The sequence below is a fragment of the Dermacentor variabilis genome, chromosome 1, assembly GCF_050947875.1.
Source record: "Dermacentor variabilis isolate Ectoservices chromosome 1, ASM5094787v1, whole genome shotgun sequence".
In the NCBI taxonomy this organism is placed as follows: Eukaryota; Metazoa; Arthropoda; class Arachnida; order Ixodida; family Ixodidae; genus Dermacentor; species Dermacentor variabilis.
Genome location: NC_134568.1, coordinates 210,078,050 through 210,094,599, shown reverse-complemented (window position 1 = coordinate 210,094,599; position 16,550 = coordinate 210,078,050). Strand labels below are relative to the sequence as shown.

At 43.2% G+C, this 16,550-nt stretch overlaps 1 protein-coding gene across 3 annotated transcripts in view; it reads right to left on the bottom strand.

Moving 5' to 3' along the window:
• c11.1 (maestro heat like repeat family protein c11.1) overlaps positions 1 to 16,550 on the bottom strand; it is a 212,376-nt gene that overhangs the window by 70,354 nt on the left and 125,472 nt on the right. For all 3 annotated transcript variants that reach the window (XM_075703967.1, XM_075703969.1, XM_075703968.1), the window contains exons 24-27: positions 16,050 to 16,185; positions 15,269 to 15,378; positions 6,540 to 6,692; positions 1,660 to 1,814 (exon numbers count right to left, since the gene is read on the bottom strand). In XM_075703967.1, coding sequence (XP_075560082.1) covers positions 1,660 to 1,814; positions 6,540 to 6,692; positions 15,269 to 15,378; positions 16,050 to 16,185 — 554 coding nt within the window. The remainder of the gene's footprint in view (positions 1 to 1,659; positions 1,815 to 6,539; positions 6,693 to 15,268; positions 15,379 to 16,049; positions 16,186 to 16,550) is intronic.

Sequence of the window (16,550 nt, the reverse complement as noted above, 5' to 3'; positions counted from 1 at the left end):
AATATTGCAATAGGGCAAACTGAAATGCATACTGAAGGAAATTACTGAAAATAGAAAAAAGGAATGCAAAAAAAAAATTGCATCGCTGTGTCATGTGATTTCCATGCAGCTGTAAAAAACTGAGGGTGTGATTTCAGCTCTGGGTTGAATCAATACACTACAACTAACTCTTTTGGTCCCTGTGTACCATTCAGTGCCACTTCTTTAACATATACATGTTACCAACACTGCAGCTTTGCCGCAGCATCACAGACTTTAGTGAGGGCATTGGCAGTGCCATGCCTGGGTCACATATGTACAGGCCCAACCAAATTACATAAAATATCAAGATGACCTGTAACGTAGGCTCTACTTAAAACTGCAAGTGCATCCAATGCATTTGGCAAGGCTACTCGTGAAGAGGGTTACTTTGTCCTAGCATTTATGCAGTTCTTAAACCTGTCCCAGTCTATATGAGGCAGTAGGTACAACATTGGCACAAGCATAGGGAATTAAAAAAAAAGAAAAGAGGAATTCTAACCCCTTCCCACATTGGCTCTTTGTATTAAAAAGCCCCTCACCAGGCCCCATAGCAAATTTCTGTTTACGCTGGAAGTTATTACATGTCCTTTAGGGAGCATTATGCTGCAAAAATTTTTCAAATCGGCTCATTAATAGCCGAGATAGAAATATTTCAGTGCCACGAACCCACGATTTCAGCAGGCGGGCTCCACTGCCAAGCAAGATGCTCTCTCCACTCGCCCAGTCTAGCCTTCACAAGCGAAATTCCTTCCCTGCGTTCTCCCATACCAGACCTCGAGGATTGTGTGATGTGTAAGTCACAGGCCCCGCCTTCATTTTTTTTTTCTCCTCGCTTTTTTTTTTCCTGGGCTACGCATTTCCGCTGACCGCACAGTGCGCAAGCTGTTGTCTCGTTCGCGGAATGCATGATTTTGCGCGCTGTGCACAAGGAAACATGACTAGCGGTATGATTCGGTGCTACACGAATACTGAGGCACAACAAGTGGATCACAGAGCATGATCACGTGGCGGAACACGGTAGAAAATGGCACAGTTTCGGTACCTGTGCACGTGACCACACGACCGTGAAAACAAGCAGACGAAGCAGAAGTACATCTCTCTTGCTTTGGTGCGAAGTAAAACAAAAAAAGCGCAGACATTCTGTTTGTGTGTTTTATTATTTCTCTAAACTTCAATTCATCAATTCAAGCAACAGATTGCACAGATAACAGATGTTGTCTTGATTAATTCTCAAAGTCACGTGTCACTACAAGCAACGCCGCACTGCGGACACGATTACGTAGGCGCAGGGGCGCTATTACGTCACCGTCCAGCTTGGAGCGCGGCGGCCGCGAGTGAAGGAAACGGCGATCGGATTGAAATTTCGGGACTTTCCGTGGCGTGTAGCGGTGTAATAATTTGCAGACACAATTGTTATCGCACAATATATGCTCTGCGCTTGTCAGCTCAAAATGGCCAGGCCTGGTGAGGGGCCCTTCAAATCAGATTGCTGTCATTACATTTCAAGTAAACCTGTCTAGAATTCATGCACAATGAATGGTATCCTAACAAATTTTGAATACAGTAGTAATTTAAATAAAGGAACTTAGTTCTAACAAGGATTTACTTTAACTTGCTGAGCAAAGACACATGACATACTTGTCATAAGGCAACGGATAGGTCAGGAGGGCATTCACAACGAGGTTCGAGTGGTGTCGTGCCAAAGTTCGGATCACTTCAAGGGCCTCAGACTGCGTCTGGGGAGAATGGACATGCGAGAGCTGTTGGTGCAAGCTCTCAACAAGGTGGGCCACCTGTAATGTTAGAAAATTTCACTGAGTATGAGGTAATAACTAAAAAATTCATAGACTCCTTATGCTACATTTGAGAGATGTCTGTATCAGCACACGACAATTATCATATGAGATACAGTCCTGAAAATACCCGCATGAAGGTCCTCCTCAGATTTTCATGAGACACACGTGAAGGAATCTTTGCAAGAATCAATGAAACACACAAACCACGAGAGCTCTCAATGTTTATCGTCCTGCAAACTGCAGAAATGCAAGAAAACCATGGAAAGTTTATTTCCAGATCATGTACGGCCAATATTTAGTGCACGTGCCTGGTGTCCAAAGACAAATGCACAAGGACTGCACACCCATTCACCACACATTGTACACCAGAATTGAATGCCCGATGCACCACCGACGTTCACCGTTATTTGACAGCACCGCTTCTTAGGAACCGCAACGGCGACAGCAGAATTGAGTTATCAGTGAAGTAGCAACTGAGAGCATACAACTAGCAGGCAATCGATGCAACTTGACAGCCGCACCTCCATCCACCCTGTACAGCCTTCACACACATGCATTCAAGTGCAGCGTACAGCCATCTGTATGAAGGCTACTCACCACACCTGGGCTTCAGCCCCACCTGTCTTGCCACATGCAGCGCTAAAGGGCCACAAAGACTAAACGGCAAGCAAGGACAGTGACCTCAGTGATCGCTCCTCTCCACCTGAGCATGTCTCTGCTTCTCATATTAGCCCAGAGAAACACCTACAGCCTAATCCTACCTCCCCTGAAATGTGGTCAGCAAAACCAGGAATTGAACTTACAACCAGAGAAAACAGTGACGGATAGCTAGTAGAAGATGCAGTACTGTAATCTTGTTTGATTTAGAAATCTGAAGCTTATGGGAATTATGAAATTTTATAGTTTATTAGAGTAGAAGCTTGGGTGAGTTTGTCGTAGTTCATAACGGCAGCAGTGCGTAGCACATGAATGTAGGAAAAAGGACAGAGCACTCGTTAGTCTTCTCTGTCCTTTTTTCCTACATTCGCACACTACGCACTATTGCCGTTTTATACTTTCCCAGTGCGCTGTCACAGCGAGTCAAGCAGATGCCTTACTCCTCTCTTCCCATGTGGGGGGCTAGATGACTTCCCCACTGGTGGCGTGACCCTCTTGCAAAGTGGTAACAAATACAAACTGTCCCGTGGCCGCACAGCCCCGCACCCATTCGAAAGAGCAAGGAGCAAGATAGGACTGTGACAGTTAAGTCAATTTGACCTTGGCAAGGTTGTAAAATTGGCTTAAATTATCTGTAAGTTCGGATCAAAGGAAATGTTTACAAAATGTGGGAATGTTTTCGGGCCTTGAACATGCTCAAATAAAAGAATGCTACATAGTTGTCAGGTGTTGAATCAACAGTTGTCTGCACTACTTGTACAAAATCATTGAATGACACAAATTCCAACCGAATCAAATTAAGATAGTACAAATAGTGCTCAATTACTAAAGAACCGGTAGACAATGACTAAGAAGCAATTCATGCAATGAAGTCAATTCATGGTTCATTTAGTGGATCTGCATATGAGCGAGCATTCTTTGTCATGGCTAGATGCTGAATGCTTATGCGCTATGTAACAGTTTTAAGGGATCAAAAATTAAATTGCATTGCAATGTGGACAAGTCCAGGCATAAACTTACAAAAAGCCAGAATTTAATTTTAATAAACTTGCTAATGTTCAATTAAAATAAAACCAAGAAATGCAATATAGCCGAACCTGTTATAAAGAAGTCACATCTGACATTAAAATTTCCTTAGATCCTATATTTGTTACCATATACAGTCTACACTCGTTAGAAAGGACCCGCGTACAACAGACTTTCAGATACAATGGACCATATTTCAGCCTTAGTTTGTTCTACCTATTTTAGTAATGCGACGAAGTTCACTTTTAATGGACTATTGCAATGGACTATCGGCTACAGCGGACGAAATTAGCGGCAATATTTGTGAAATTGGCCGTATAAAATAGACTTCTGCCGTGTCGACACGGGCTGGCAACTGGCTTGTGAGGGTCAGCCGATGATCGCAAGTCAATATCTTGCATGCAAGGGAGGGAGGAAAGCAGGGCGGAAGCACACAGTCTTTCTTGCACGAGGCGTGGGGGGGAGGCGAGAGAGGGGGGAGAGGGGCAAACAACCCGGGAAAAATCAAAGAAAATTGTAAGTAATGCATACTGAAAGAATTATTTGTTTCAAAACCTTGAAACTCAGCTTGCAACAATTAGGGACCACGTACAATTGACAATGTGTCCAAGGTTACGCAAGGAAAGTCTGAGGTGCAGCACTACTATTACAACAATAAGGGCAACCAAAGGGCTAATTTTTTTTTTTTATTGGCTACAACCATGTGAAGAAAACAGACAATGGCATAGAAAGCCGTAGAAAGCATAGAACAGATTACTAATTGCTATGTTTAATTGATACATAGTAATATTAAGGTAAAGGAAAATAATAGTGGACAAAAAGAATTTGCTGCAGGTGGGAGCCAAACCTACATCTTCTGCATTAAGGGGAGAGGTGCTACAGAGATCCTTTGAGCTGCTAGCATCATGTAAGTGAGCTTACGAGCAGGCAACCGGCCAATCAAGAATGCTAAAGTTGAGGCCCTCACTATGCAATGAGCGAGATAAATAAGGAGATCAATAGGGATCCATAGGGCGCAATTTTTTGTTAACAGACATGCAATATGTCTTATATTCAAGGGCATCGCCTCATGAATCTTTCTGAACAAAAAGTTTGTAGCTCTTTAAGGCGCCAATTCATTCTCTTGATTGAAAACTTACTTTCACCATATTGCTTGCATCTACAGAATCATAAAAAGCATAGAGCTGTAGATTAGATTAAGAATTTTACATTCTTCAGTGAGTTCGTCAAGTTTACAGAATGTGGATTCCATGTGAAAGCTCACTACTGGAACATCCTACATGAAAACATCAACTATTTCTTGTCTAGCAGGCTTGAAAAGCCCCTAACCAGCCACTTGAATATTAAGCCTGGTGCACAACACTAATGCATAATGCATAATGAAAAAAGTTAACCTGCTACATACAACATACTGAAAAGAAGTAAAAACACTCAACCCCTTCCCCCTCGTTTTGCAGAAGCATTTTGCACATGTTATTGAAACTTGCAGCCCGTTTTCAATCAGAAGAATTTCAAGATGTATGCAATACATTTTAAATATGCATACATATTGCATATTGCTAATGCTTTCGCTCTTAATGCACTATCTTGGTGCACACAATTGTGTATACAGCCCCTGACAGGGTTAAAAGCATCTTTTACAAGTGAAGTTAATGCTGCCCTGCTACACCCTCGTCACCTGCCTCATGACTGTGCTTGAAGCTGCACTGCCATGTCTATGAGGAACGATGCACACCATGCTCTACCGACCATTACACTAAGCTGTGGCATCAGCATGGCCTTCCAAATTAGTAGCATGATGTCTTTACAGCCTCGCTGCAGCATGGTCACACCTTTTAGTTGAACCAGTCATGCTTTTAATGTAACGATAAGCAACACCTCCTAGTTAAAATTACCTAAGTCAAATTAACAGAAGTTGACTGCAATCATTTGTGCATTCAATTTTCAAAGATATAGCATACAGTAAAGCCTAAGTTTACTCCATAATCAACCTTATGAGTCACTGCATCCTACAGTTCAACCTACGAGTTCACTAGCTAGCAGAGTCGAGCACTGCTCTGTGCTGCACACTGCTTCATGTACAGCATTCTGAACGCGTCCACTAAGACGCTTTGTACACGTTTGTCACCATACATAAATAACGAAACTGAGAGGACACCTTGTGAGTGTCGGTTTTGTATTCTATTTTGAGACAATCACATGATCATTATATCAACGAAAAATTCTTTGAAAGTCATAGACAATGCTGAAAACACAGCAAAATATTAGATGGCTTATCTGGTAACATCGGCCACGCGCTGCCATGATGAATATTTTCCACATTGGTTTTATACATGTTCACTATATGGCACAGCAAACTCTACAGTTGCAAGAAGAAGAGTGGATAATTCTACTGGAATTCCTAAATTGGCAGCATCTGTAACACACTTGGAAGAAAAGGTGGAAGTTCACAATGTACACAATTATGTACATGGTTTCTGAAAGGATTAAGTGGATTTAACAGCCAATTACTGCATTGTCACTACGTGATGTTAATCGGAGGCGAGACAGAAGAAACAGTGTACATAAAGCTAAAGCATATGACACTGTGGGTACAATTCATTAACATTAATGTAATCTGCTTCGTCAACTAAATAAATTAAACATGAGGGCAAGAGAGAGAGAGAAAAGAAGGAAAGACAACCTGAGCAAGCAATCGAGTGCATTTTTCAAATGTTATCCACTGTTGTCTGAATTGAATTCTCAGGCTTTACACGCCAAAACCACAATTTGATTATGAGGCATGCCTCTGGATTAATTTTGACCACCAGGGGATCTTTAACGTACCCCCAATGCACGAGACACTAGTTTTTTTGCATTTCGCCCGCATCAAAATGCGGCTGCCACGGCTGGGATTTGATCCCACGATCTTGTGCTAGCAGTGCAACACCATAGCCGCTAAGCCACTATGGCAGATTCCAGTGTTAGTTAGTGCAGCACTCCATGAATTTCACATCTAATTCTCAGTTTGAGCAACATACTTAAACAGAAAATGCGTACTTCAGCTCGCAGCTCAGCACCACGCAGCTGCAGCAGGCCAGAAAGCACATGGGCTGCACCAGAGGAACTACTTGACACTGGATCCTTGAGACCTTGAAGGAGCGTCTCGGCTAATGAAAGGAGCTGAATTGATGGCACCTTCTTGGCCAGTGTCTGCGTGCAGCAAATAGCAACAACAATACAATCAAGGCTGACCATTTCAAGAAATAAATCAAAGGTAAACACCTAGAAAAGTCCTTGTCCAAAGAGAAAGTTAGTACAGGTGCAGAAAACAAAATTACATTTAATATGATTGAAAATAAATTTTTACACAGTCAAGCCCAAATACAATGAACACCACCAATGCACAAAATGTGTTCGATATATTAGAAGTTCATAATAATTGAACATGCCCTCAAAACGAACTGAACAGGGTGCAGAAGAGACGTTTTAATTCCCAAAATCATGGGTACTATGCTTACAGGCGGAAATCAGTGATTGCAGTCTGTCTCAGTGTTTTTTTCTTATTCAATTCAACTCAATTTTATTTGATAAAATGCATACAGTTAATTTCCATGAACTGTTTGGATTTATAGCCAAAGGCTAGTAATGGGTTTCAGTAGTATCTACAGAAAGGTTCGATGTTTTGAGACACACACACTGCATTCCCCACAGTTCAGAAGAAAAAACATTACAGCAGAAATCTCACGATGACTGCTGATGGTAATGTGAATAGCATTTAAGCAGTGTGGAGACAGACCCTATTCCCAAATTCAGAACTCACGTTTATTTAACATGTTCAGTGATAATTCTGACGCTTTCGTTACTTCAGCTATATGCCACATACTTCAATACAGTGGTGGAATGACAATTTCACATTTGGGTCCAAGTCCTGGCGCAGGCTAGAAGCCGACTTGGTGCAGCAGCAAGTACTTTTGGCGCAGGGTCAAATGCACGTCTGCTTACCATATACCATGGAAATTTTAACTGATATAGTCGATATGTTGTGGAGATGGGTTGGTGTTCCCCCCAAGGCTTACTATATTTACTCGATTCTAACGCACCCTCGATTGTAACGCGTACCCGTTTTCCGTGCCCTCCCCCCCTCCCCCCCCCCAAAAAAAATGACAACCTTGATTGTAAGGCGCACCCGTTTTCCATGACCAAAAAAAGAAAGTACAATACCACGCACTTCGTGCTTCCATATAGAAATACTATTTTCTCTCATTTGGAAAAAAAACAGATTTATTCCCAATATACTAAAGTTGAGATTAATAAAAACACAAATGGAAGTGGCGTACCTTGCCGCCAAGATTTTTCACTGCGCCAGTATGAGTCACGTGGGGCAATAGATATCACTCGTCGTCGCTATCAGACAACTCCTTATCTCTAACAACAGACCAAAGCATTTCATCCTCGGTGCCATCGATGGCATTCGAAATCCTGCACTTTTTAAATGCCTTGTTGACCATGGCAGACGGGATCGTGCACCATGCATCTTTCACCCATCCAGCAAAGTCCTGCAGCTAGGCACGCTTCATTTTATTGGCGGGCGTGAATTCGTGGCGACCACTGACAAGCCATTCGGCGCAGAGCACCTGAATTCTATCTTTTACTGGCTTGTTCAAACAAACATCGAGCGGCTGGAGCTGCGATGTCATGCCGCCGGGTATCATGACAAGGTCAGTGTTGCATGCAGCCAGCTTGTCTTTGATGCGCTGGTCAAGGTGGCACCTGAATGCGTCGAGCACAAGCATCCCACGCAGACCCAAACTGCCGCCGGGTCTCCTCCGCCAACGTTATCAATCCAGTCAGCAACCAAGTCCATGGTCGTCCAACCTTTTTCATTTGCACGCACAATCACACTACTCGGAAACACGATTCCTTTCGGGAGCGTCTTCCGTCTGAAGATTGCGCCCATCCGCAGTGCAACAAAGCATTGCAGTGACTCTAGTTTTTTCGTGGCCGGAAGACAAAACATGCACTTGCTTTGCCCCATTCTTTTCAACGGTTGTAGTGGCAGGCATGTGAAAGTAGAGCGGCGTCTGATTGGCATTTCCAATCTGTCCGAAGTGGTAGTCGTTTCTATGGCGCAACTTCAGAACGTACTGCTGAAAACTGTGCAATTCCTCTTCATATTCTTCGGACAATTTTTGGCATATCCCTGCCCGCCTTCGAAGAGAAAAGCCTTTTCTTTTCATAAAATTTGATAGCCAGCACCTGCTCACTTTGAAGTCACTCCGCATTAGCCCTTTCTGTAGGGCTAACTGCATCGCCCATACTTTGAGCAGATCGGTCGTCACAGGCCGCTATGCCACTCGCTGCTCTTGCACGTATTCTCCGAGAAGCTCTTCTATTTCGGCGAAGCGGCCCTGCTTTGGTCCACTGAAACCCTTCCTTGTTGCTTTGCTGGCGAAAATATTCTCCTTCTGCTTGCGCCAATCCCGCACGCAAGTTTCAGGAACTCCGAACACCCATGACGCGGCTCGATTTCTGTCCATCTCCGCACACATAATAACTTTCCTTTTAAATGCGGCATCATGGTGGACTAGGCATGTCTTCGCAGACGGCGCTTCCATGCTGATTGAATAAACGCAGAAAACGGGAAGACAGGTGGTAGACTAGGTTACACCAGCGCCTGGTTTACTGTACATGGAGGTATGCACATGGAAGAAGCTAACGCAGCTAGGCTAAAAGCACGCACGAGGCGGACATTTTTCGAATGCCGATGGGGATATAGTAACGCGGATTTAGGGTTGTACTCAATTCTCAAGTGCATGCAATTTTTTGACCCATTTTATCAGAAAAAGGATGCGCGTTAGGTTCGAGTAAATACGGTATCTTGTGAGGGCGGTCGCAAAAGGACACTACGCTCCTCCACACCAGGATGCACAAAGAGGGCTGCGGCCAGTTTCGCCGACGCTTCGATACGCTATGGATAAGGCACCACAGACAGTGCCACAGACAGATTGTCAACACACGGCGGGTTTAGTAACTGAGGATGATGCACAGTGCGACAGTCAAGGCTTGTGAGCAAAAGCTCACAGCAAGACCGTTCAAGTATGCGCACCTGAACTGAACATAACATCATGCAATACATTCACGTCATTCCACGGACATTAGAGAGTTTTTGAACAAAGAAGTACCGTCAACGTCACTGCACATGCGTGAGGAGGATTTTGTGTTTGCAGTGGCGACGCTATTTTGCCAACATAGGGCAGCAACTCAAATTCGAAACAACAGTTTTGCATCACCAAATGTGGCGGCACCCATCAAAGTGGCGGCTCTCGCCCTGTACCACATTCGACCTCAGTCCTTGTAAATCTGCGGCTATCAAAAATAATAAACAGTGTCGTACGTTCTCACTTTCCCTCATTTGATTCAATAAAGCATGGCACAATGTAATATAGTTGTACAAACAAATCTGACTTTTGCACCTGTGCAATTTTTGCATTAAAAGCGACCTTGCATCCCTCCCTCATGAATAAGCAGCCACCGCAGCCGCATGCAAACCCACGATCTCGAGCTCAGCAGTGCAGCGCCATAGCCATTGTATAGGCTACCCCAACAGGTCAAAAACTTTGGGACACACACATATCTAAGTCGCAAGTGCAAAATGATGTTGCAAAAATGGGTCTCAATATTTGGTCATGGGAAATAACTTCAAGAACACATATAAAACACGATTGTAGAACGCATTTTGGCCCCCAACAAATACTTGCACGGTTCTCTTTTTCTGTTTTCTTTCACAATGGCCCCCATGTGTTCAAGCTGAGTGCTTATACATAATGCCAAAATTAACCTGGCCTACATGCAGTTGCTGTGACATAGATAACAGCGTGAACAAGACAAATGTAAAAAAGGATGGGACAGGACAGAGCACTAGACTTCAACTGACAAGCTTTATTCAGAAAAACGTGGAAAGAGGCCACTGTATGCTCAAATAAATGCGTAGACAGATGAATGAATGTGCCATTTTGGAGACAACCAAATGCGCAACAAAGCCAATAAGCGCCCACAACAAGCCATTACATAGCATTTAACAGGTTCTTCTCAAGATACAACACTTGAGTGAGTGCCAGTGATGGAGCGCTTACACATTCATCAGCAGCCTTTGAAATGCAATATGTCTAAAATATTTCCTTATCTAACTGCCTGGCGAACCATCTGAGCACTTGTGTGTTATGGAAACACAGGCAGCCTTTATGATTACATCTATGGCAGTGGTCAGCCAAGTGGCCAGTGCCTGCTAGAGCATTTACAGCGTTGCGGTGCTCCCTAAGCCAATTATTCAGGCACCTGCCTATTTGTCCAATAACGCACTTTCCAGAGGAAAGTGGAATCTTGTAAACCACTTGTAAACCTATGGCAGTTAACAAATCAGGTGACATGCTCCTTAGTGCATGTGCCTTGACTCGCGGCATTGTTTGCCAGCCTGCACATTCTTGTGAACTTTAGTGGTGCTGAAAAAACACCCATACCGCACTTATTCACTACCATTTTTAGGCGATAGGACACCTAGTGTATGTATGGCACGGCCACAAGACGCCCACTGGGACGTGCATTATTGCACTGAGTGGCTGCCGAGTCAGCTTTTAGATCTTTTATGAGGCTCGCAGTGACTGACACCAAGGTGTTATCGGGATACCCAGCGCTACGTAAATGGCTCGTTTGTTGCTGAACACTGCAGGAAACCTGGTGCACCGAAGTTTTAACCAGAGCAGCTCTCAGGCAGTCAGTAGCTATGCCTCTTAGCTAACTTGGAGTGCACCGAACGGTAGTCAAGCAAGGGCTTCTTACTCCTAGGAGAGTACATCCAACAAAGGGAACTAACACTTAGAATGACACGAATATTTAAGAATTGTAGGCTACCATCTACTGGCAACTCATGTGTGAACTTAAGTCCTACTGCACACTTTTAAAAAACACCCAGAACGTTTTTAACAGCGTAGCCGCTCCCCTCAGGCTTCAAACCTTTCAGCACAACAAGAAAGTCATCGACATGCCTAAGAATCTTAGCTACAAAAGTATCGTCAAGTAACGAGAAAATATGATTGTCAAAAACATAAAAACAAATCAATTAAAAGAGGGGCTGCACACGAACTGATGCCAACACCATCTTTTTGGACAAATGTGTCCTGGTCAAAAACAACAAGGGTATAAGATAAAATCTTGGCATCTCAATGAAACGGTCAACAGAAAGGCCAGCCGCATCTTGAAGTCAATGGGACCACACTCTTCGATATGCTCCCTGATGGAAATTAAAAGCTCAGCCTGGGGGAGGGAGTAAAAAAGCTCTTCCATGTCAACTGAGAAGGCGAACAACGGTTCCCCAGTGTTTTCATGCACCGAAAGGTAGTTAACGAGCTCATTAGACTTGAGAAACACGAACGGGCTATTGACATGCAACCTTTCAAGGTGTTTCTGAAGAAATTTTGACATTTCCCCTTGCCAAGACTCTTTCAGTTTCTATTGCTTTGAGAGGGACGTCTACTTTATGCATCTTAGCAAAAAAAAAAGAAAAAAAAAACATTGTCAGAGTGTTCCTCTTCGTGGCTAGCATACGCTTCCTGAGGCCATCAAGATACATATCCTGGCATAACGTCAAGGCCCTTTTCTTGACCCTCCTCCAGACATTAACCGAGTGCACAATGTTCATATTGACAGCAGCACATGCCTTTTCATGAAAACATGTCTGCGACAAGACAAGACTGTTGTCAATAAGAGCTTTTTACACTCTGTTAATGTCGCTGATGGTGAATGTGAAAGCTTCTCATGAATGAGTAAGTGCTACATCACTGGCACTCACTGATAAAGAAGTGTTGTACCTTGAGAAGAACCTGGTGAATGCTATGTAATGGCTTGTTGTGGGCACTTATCAGCTTTGTTGCACATTTGGTTGTCTCCAACGTAGCACATTTGTTTATGCGTCTGTCTGCGTATTTATTTGGGCCTCTTTGCATGTTTTTCTGATTAAAGCTTGTAGGCCGAAGTCCAGCGCTCTGTCTTGTCTCACCATTTTTTCCATTTGTCTTGTTCACACTATTAACTATTTCACAGCAACCGCATCAACACCGACTAGCCCAACTTTCTGCATTAATTACTGGCCCATATCCATGCCAGCAGTAAAACTGGTGGTAGTCTTATAAATCGAAATCTATTCACTAACTCAAACATGTGGAAGCTGACACGTGCACGCTAATGCGATTCTAAACTATGCACCACGTGCAATTCTGATAACAGTGGCTCTTTTACAAAACCCTGCTATCACCCATAAACATCAGGAAAGCTAACCTTTAATCTTAGAATTTCACATCCTCCTTCGGCGAACTCTGCGGTACCACACGGGTCTGATGAACAACAAAATAAAGTGCCAGTATGACCGTACAGCAGCACTACACTGCACGTCCATCAGAGAAAAATGCGGGAATGACAAACCGGATGACTCCGATGGGCTCATTTCCTTCTACCATGATGATGACAGCATGCTGTTGGTTTTTATTTCAGTTTTGCTAGATGTAAGGCATCGACGGAAAGAGGGTTTTGCTTGCTTGCTTGCTTTGGCACAGGTTCGGCGCAATTTTCCGCTAAAACGCCGTTTTCGCCCAGGATGGCGCAGAGGACTACTCTCAGTGCAGTTTGGCACAATTGGCGCAGCTGTTCCACCACTGCTAATATCGCTTCACTTTGCTATGGCAGTGCTTGCCAAGATCGCCCATGAGCATGCTGTCATAACGACGACGGTATGATGCCTACGCAGTGATGATGGAATGACAGTGAAGGAATGATATCACCAGAATGACAAAGGTGTTATAACGATGATGGCACGACAACAATTAGATGTCGATTCTTAAATTATAAGATGGTGTAACAACAGCAGCGTGAAAATGACAACAAGAGAACAATGAGATGACTGCATGGCGACTATGATGGGACGATGAAGGTATAACGGCAACCAGATGACGAAGCTGAAACGATGACAATGGCACAACCACGGCAACATGACAATGGTAGGAAAACATACGCATGATAGCATCTGCCTGACCATGACACAATGACGATGATGGCATGAAAACGATGGCATAATCACGACTGAATGGTGAGAACATGATTACAATAGAATGAAGAACAAGGAATGATGTTGATGGATCGACAACGGTAGTGTGACGACGACTTGATGACAATGGAATGATGTTACCGAAGTGATGACGACGGTGAAATGACAGCCTGAAAATGATGGCATGATGATAACGGTATGATGATGACTGTGCGACGATGATGGCTCACGGCGATAGCACGATGACAATCAGGTGTCGAAGTTACAATGAAGATGATGTAATAACCCCTGTAACAACCCCTGGTGTAACAACAATGAATGCATAACGACTACTGTATGACGACAACACAATGACAACATGGCATGACAATGGCATGAGGATAATGAAACGACAATTATTTTACGCTGACGGTGGCGTGATGACTGAACCATGAAGCCTATGCGACGATGATGGTGTGACGACAGCATGACGAGAGTCAGCTGAAGAAGCTGGAGTGACCATTACGGAATGACCTCGACAGCATCGTGATGGTGGTGTGGCATCGAATGCAAGACGACTGTATGGTGATGATGACATGACAATGATGGCATGATGAGAGCTGGATGAAAATGCTGTAATGCCGACAATGTACTGACTGTCGCAATGACATCATGACCATTGACATCATGATCATTGACCATGACATCATGACATGACCTAGTGGCTGAAACTTAGAAAACTTGGGTTACTGGGTCGACATAAATGGCATGACAATGACAGCATGACGAGAGTCAGATCATGAAGCTGGAACTATGACGATTGTATGACCATGATGGCATCACAATGGCGGTGTGAGAAGGAATGCCCGAGTGTACGATAACAATGGCACGATGACAATGCATGATGAGAATCAGATGACGAAGCTGGAATCATGATGATGCAATGACCACGATGGCATCACGACCCGAAGCCCATACCTGGTGGCCTAAGCTATTTGACAACTTGGGTCCCTGGGTCAGGGTAGAAGGCATGACGACGACGGCATGACAACAACATGAGGACAATAATATGACTGTATAGTGACTATGATGGGACGATGACAGTATAACGGCAACCAGATGACGAAACTGAAATGACAACAATGGCGAGATGATGGAGCTGGAACGGCGATGATGAAATGAGCACAATGGCATCATGGCCAGGAACACATACGTACCTAGTGTCCCAAGCAAGTATGCAACTTGGGCAATTTGTTCAGCGTAGGAGGCTAGATAGATAGATAGGCCCAAAACAGCTGAAGTAGGCAAAGAATGCCATTCGAATTAAAACTGCTAATTGGAACAGCAATGTATTTGGCCATCCACACCTCTAAAATGGTGCCAAGATCAGGATTTATAGCAATTGGGCATGCTTTGTACACTGACTGGCTTTAATTGCTGCTATTACAACATGCTTTCTATAGCTGTCTATTAAAAAGTTTATAAATTTTACTATTTCATCCATCTCTTTTCGTCACATTTCTTCCAACATCAATGACTACATCTGTCTATATATATATATCTATCTTCATCTCTGCTGCAGTGTTTAATATCTACTATGGAACATCCAGTATATGTTGGAACTATTTCTTTTTCGTTTACACCCCTTCGGTATTCATATTACAAAAAAAAAATCTACTTAAGTCCTTGTAAAATCTTCATAAAACAAACTTGCCTTTGCTAACTCTTTGGAAATTATGTGAAAGGACTCAGGGTCCGTCTTCTGAATGTTTGCCTGAAGATCATCAACACCATGTAAATCTGTGTCCTCCTTTGACGAAAGGCCTACATACGTCATGAAATGAAAGAATAGAAAAGAGAAACCAATACAGCAACACATTAGTAAATATTACACTGTAGTTTTCTGAAATGCTTGCATACGAACATGCAAAAATTTTTTATTTCAGATATATCAAACCATTTAACTTTTTATATGTAATTAGTTTTCCACATTTTATAATGCATTATCGTCTGCTGCACTTGACAACTAGGCAAGCCGGGACAAATGAAGATAGAGTCTGATCTGATGATTGGTACACCAAACCACAAAAAATTTCAGAGCTCGGAAGTCACAACAAAGTGGCGTATCTTTGCAGCTTCAGCATTCACCTTAAATTTTATTAGTGCAGTACGGTGTTCTCAAGGGGAAGTGTAGATTACACACTTTTCCATTTCTGTGTGGATGTATCGACTATAATTTTTCTTTCATGAATCCTGCACTGAGAGTTTTTGTGGGCAGGGCTACAGTTTTAAAAAGCTCCATTCATTCACGGGTACAGTAGTGCAAAAATTGTGGGCCCACCCTGCCACTCCGAGAAAGGAGCATGATCGAAATATGACATCATGGGCAAGGATGGCTACAAAGGCATCAGTGTATCAATATATAGTAATGATGGCAATGTTAAAATTAAACCAATGAAATATGCCTGCTAAGAATATATCTGAAATCAACATACTTTGACTCTTGTTGTTAATTTCAAGAGACAGGTGAATACAGGTCACAGCTGTGTTGCGAATGGAGATGCTGGAGTCAGTGCAACGAGGCACAAGAGCACCGAGGACAAAGCCAAAACAGCTGAAGATCCGAAACACCTAGGCAACAGAAAAGATTTTATTAAAATTATTAAATGCATAATTAACAGCTATAAAGAAAGCAACAATAAAACGCTTTTTTTCTCTTGATGTATCTGCAAAGTTTCTGTCAGATAAACTGCAGCATTGAACATTCAACAAGTTTTATCTAAACCAGACACTTGTAACTCCAAGGCCATGAGCTCTATGTGACCCCATTAAGCCTTTTTTGTAGCTCATATAGGCCTTCTAAAGTTACGAACCTGGCCCTATCAACCCAGGCCCCTTTGCAAAATGCTTAAGCCTTGATAAACTCTCCTCTCCCACAAAATGCCACAGTGCAGCCCAGTGCCCAAGTTGAGTTTAAGACCCCAACTTGAACCAAG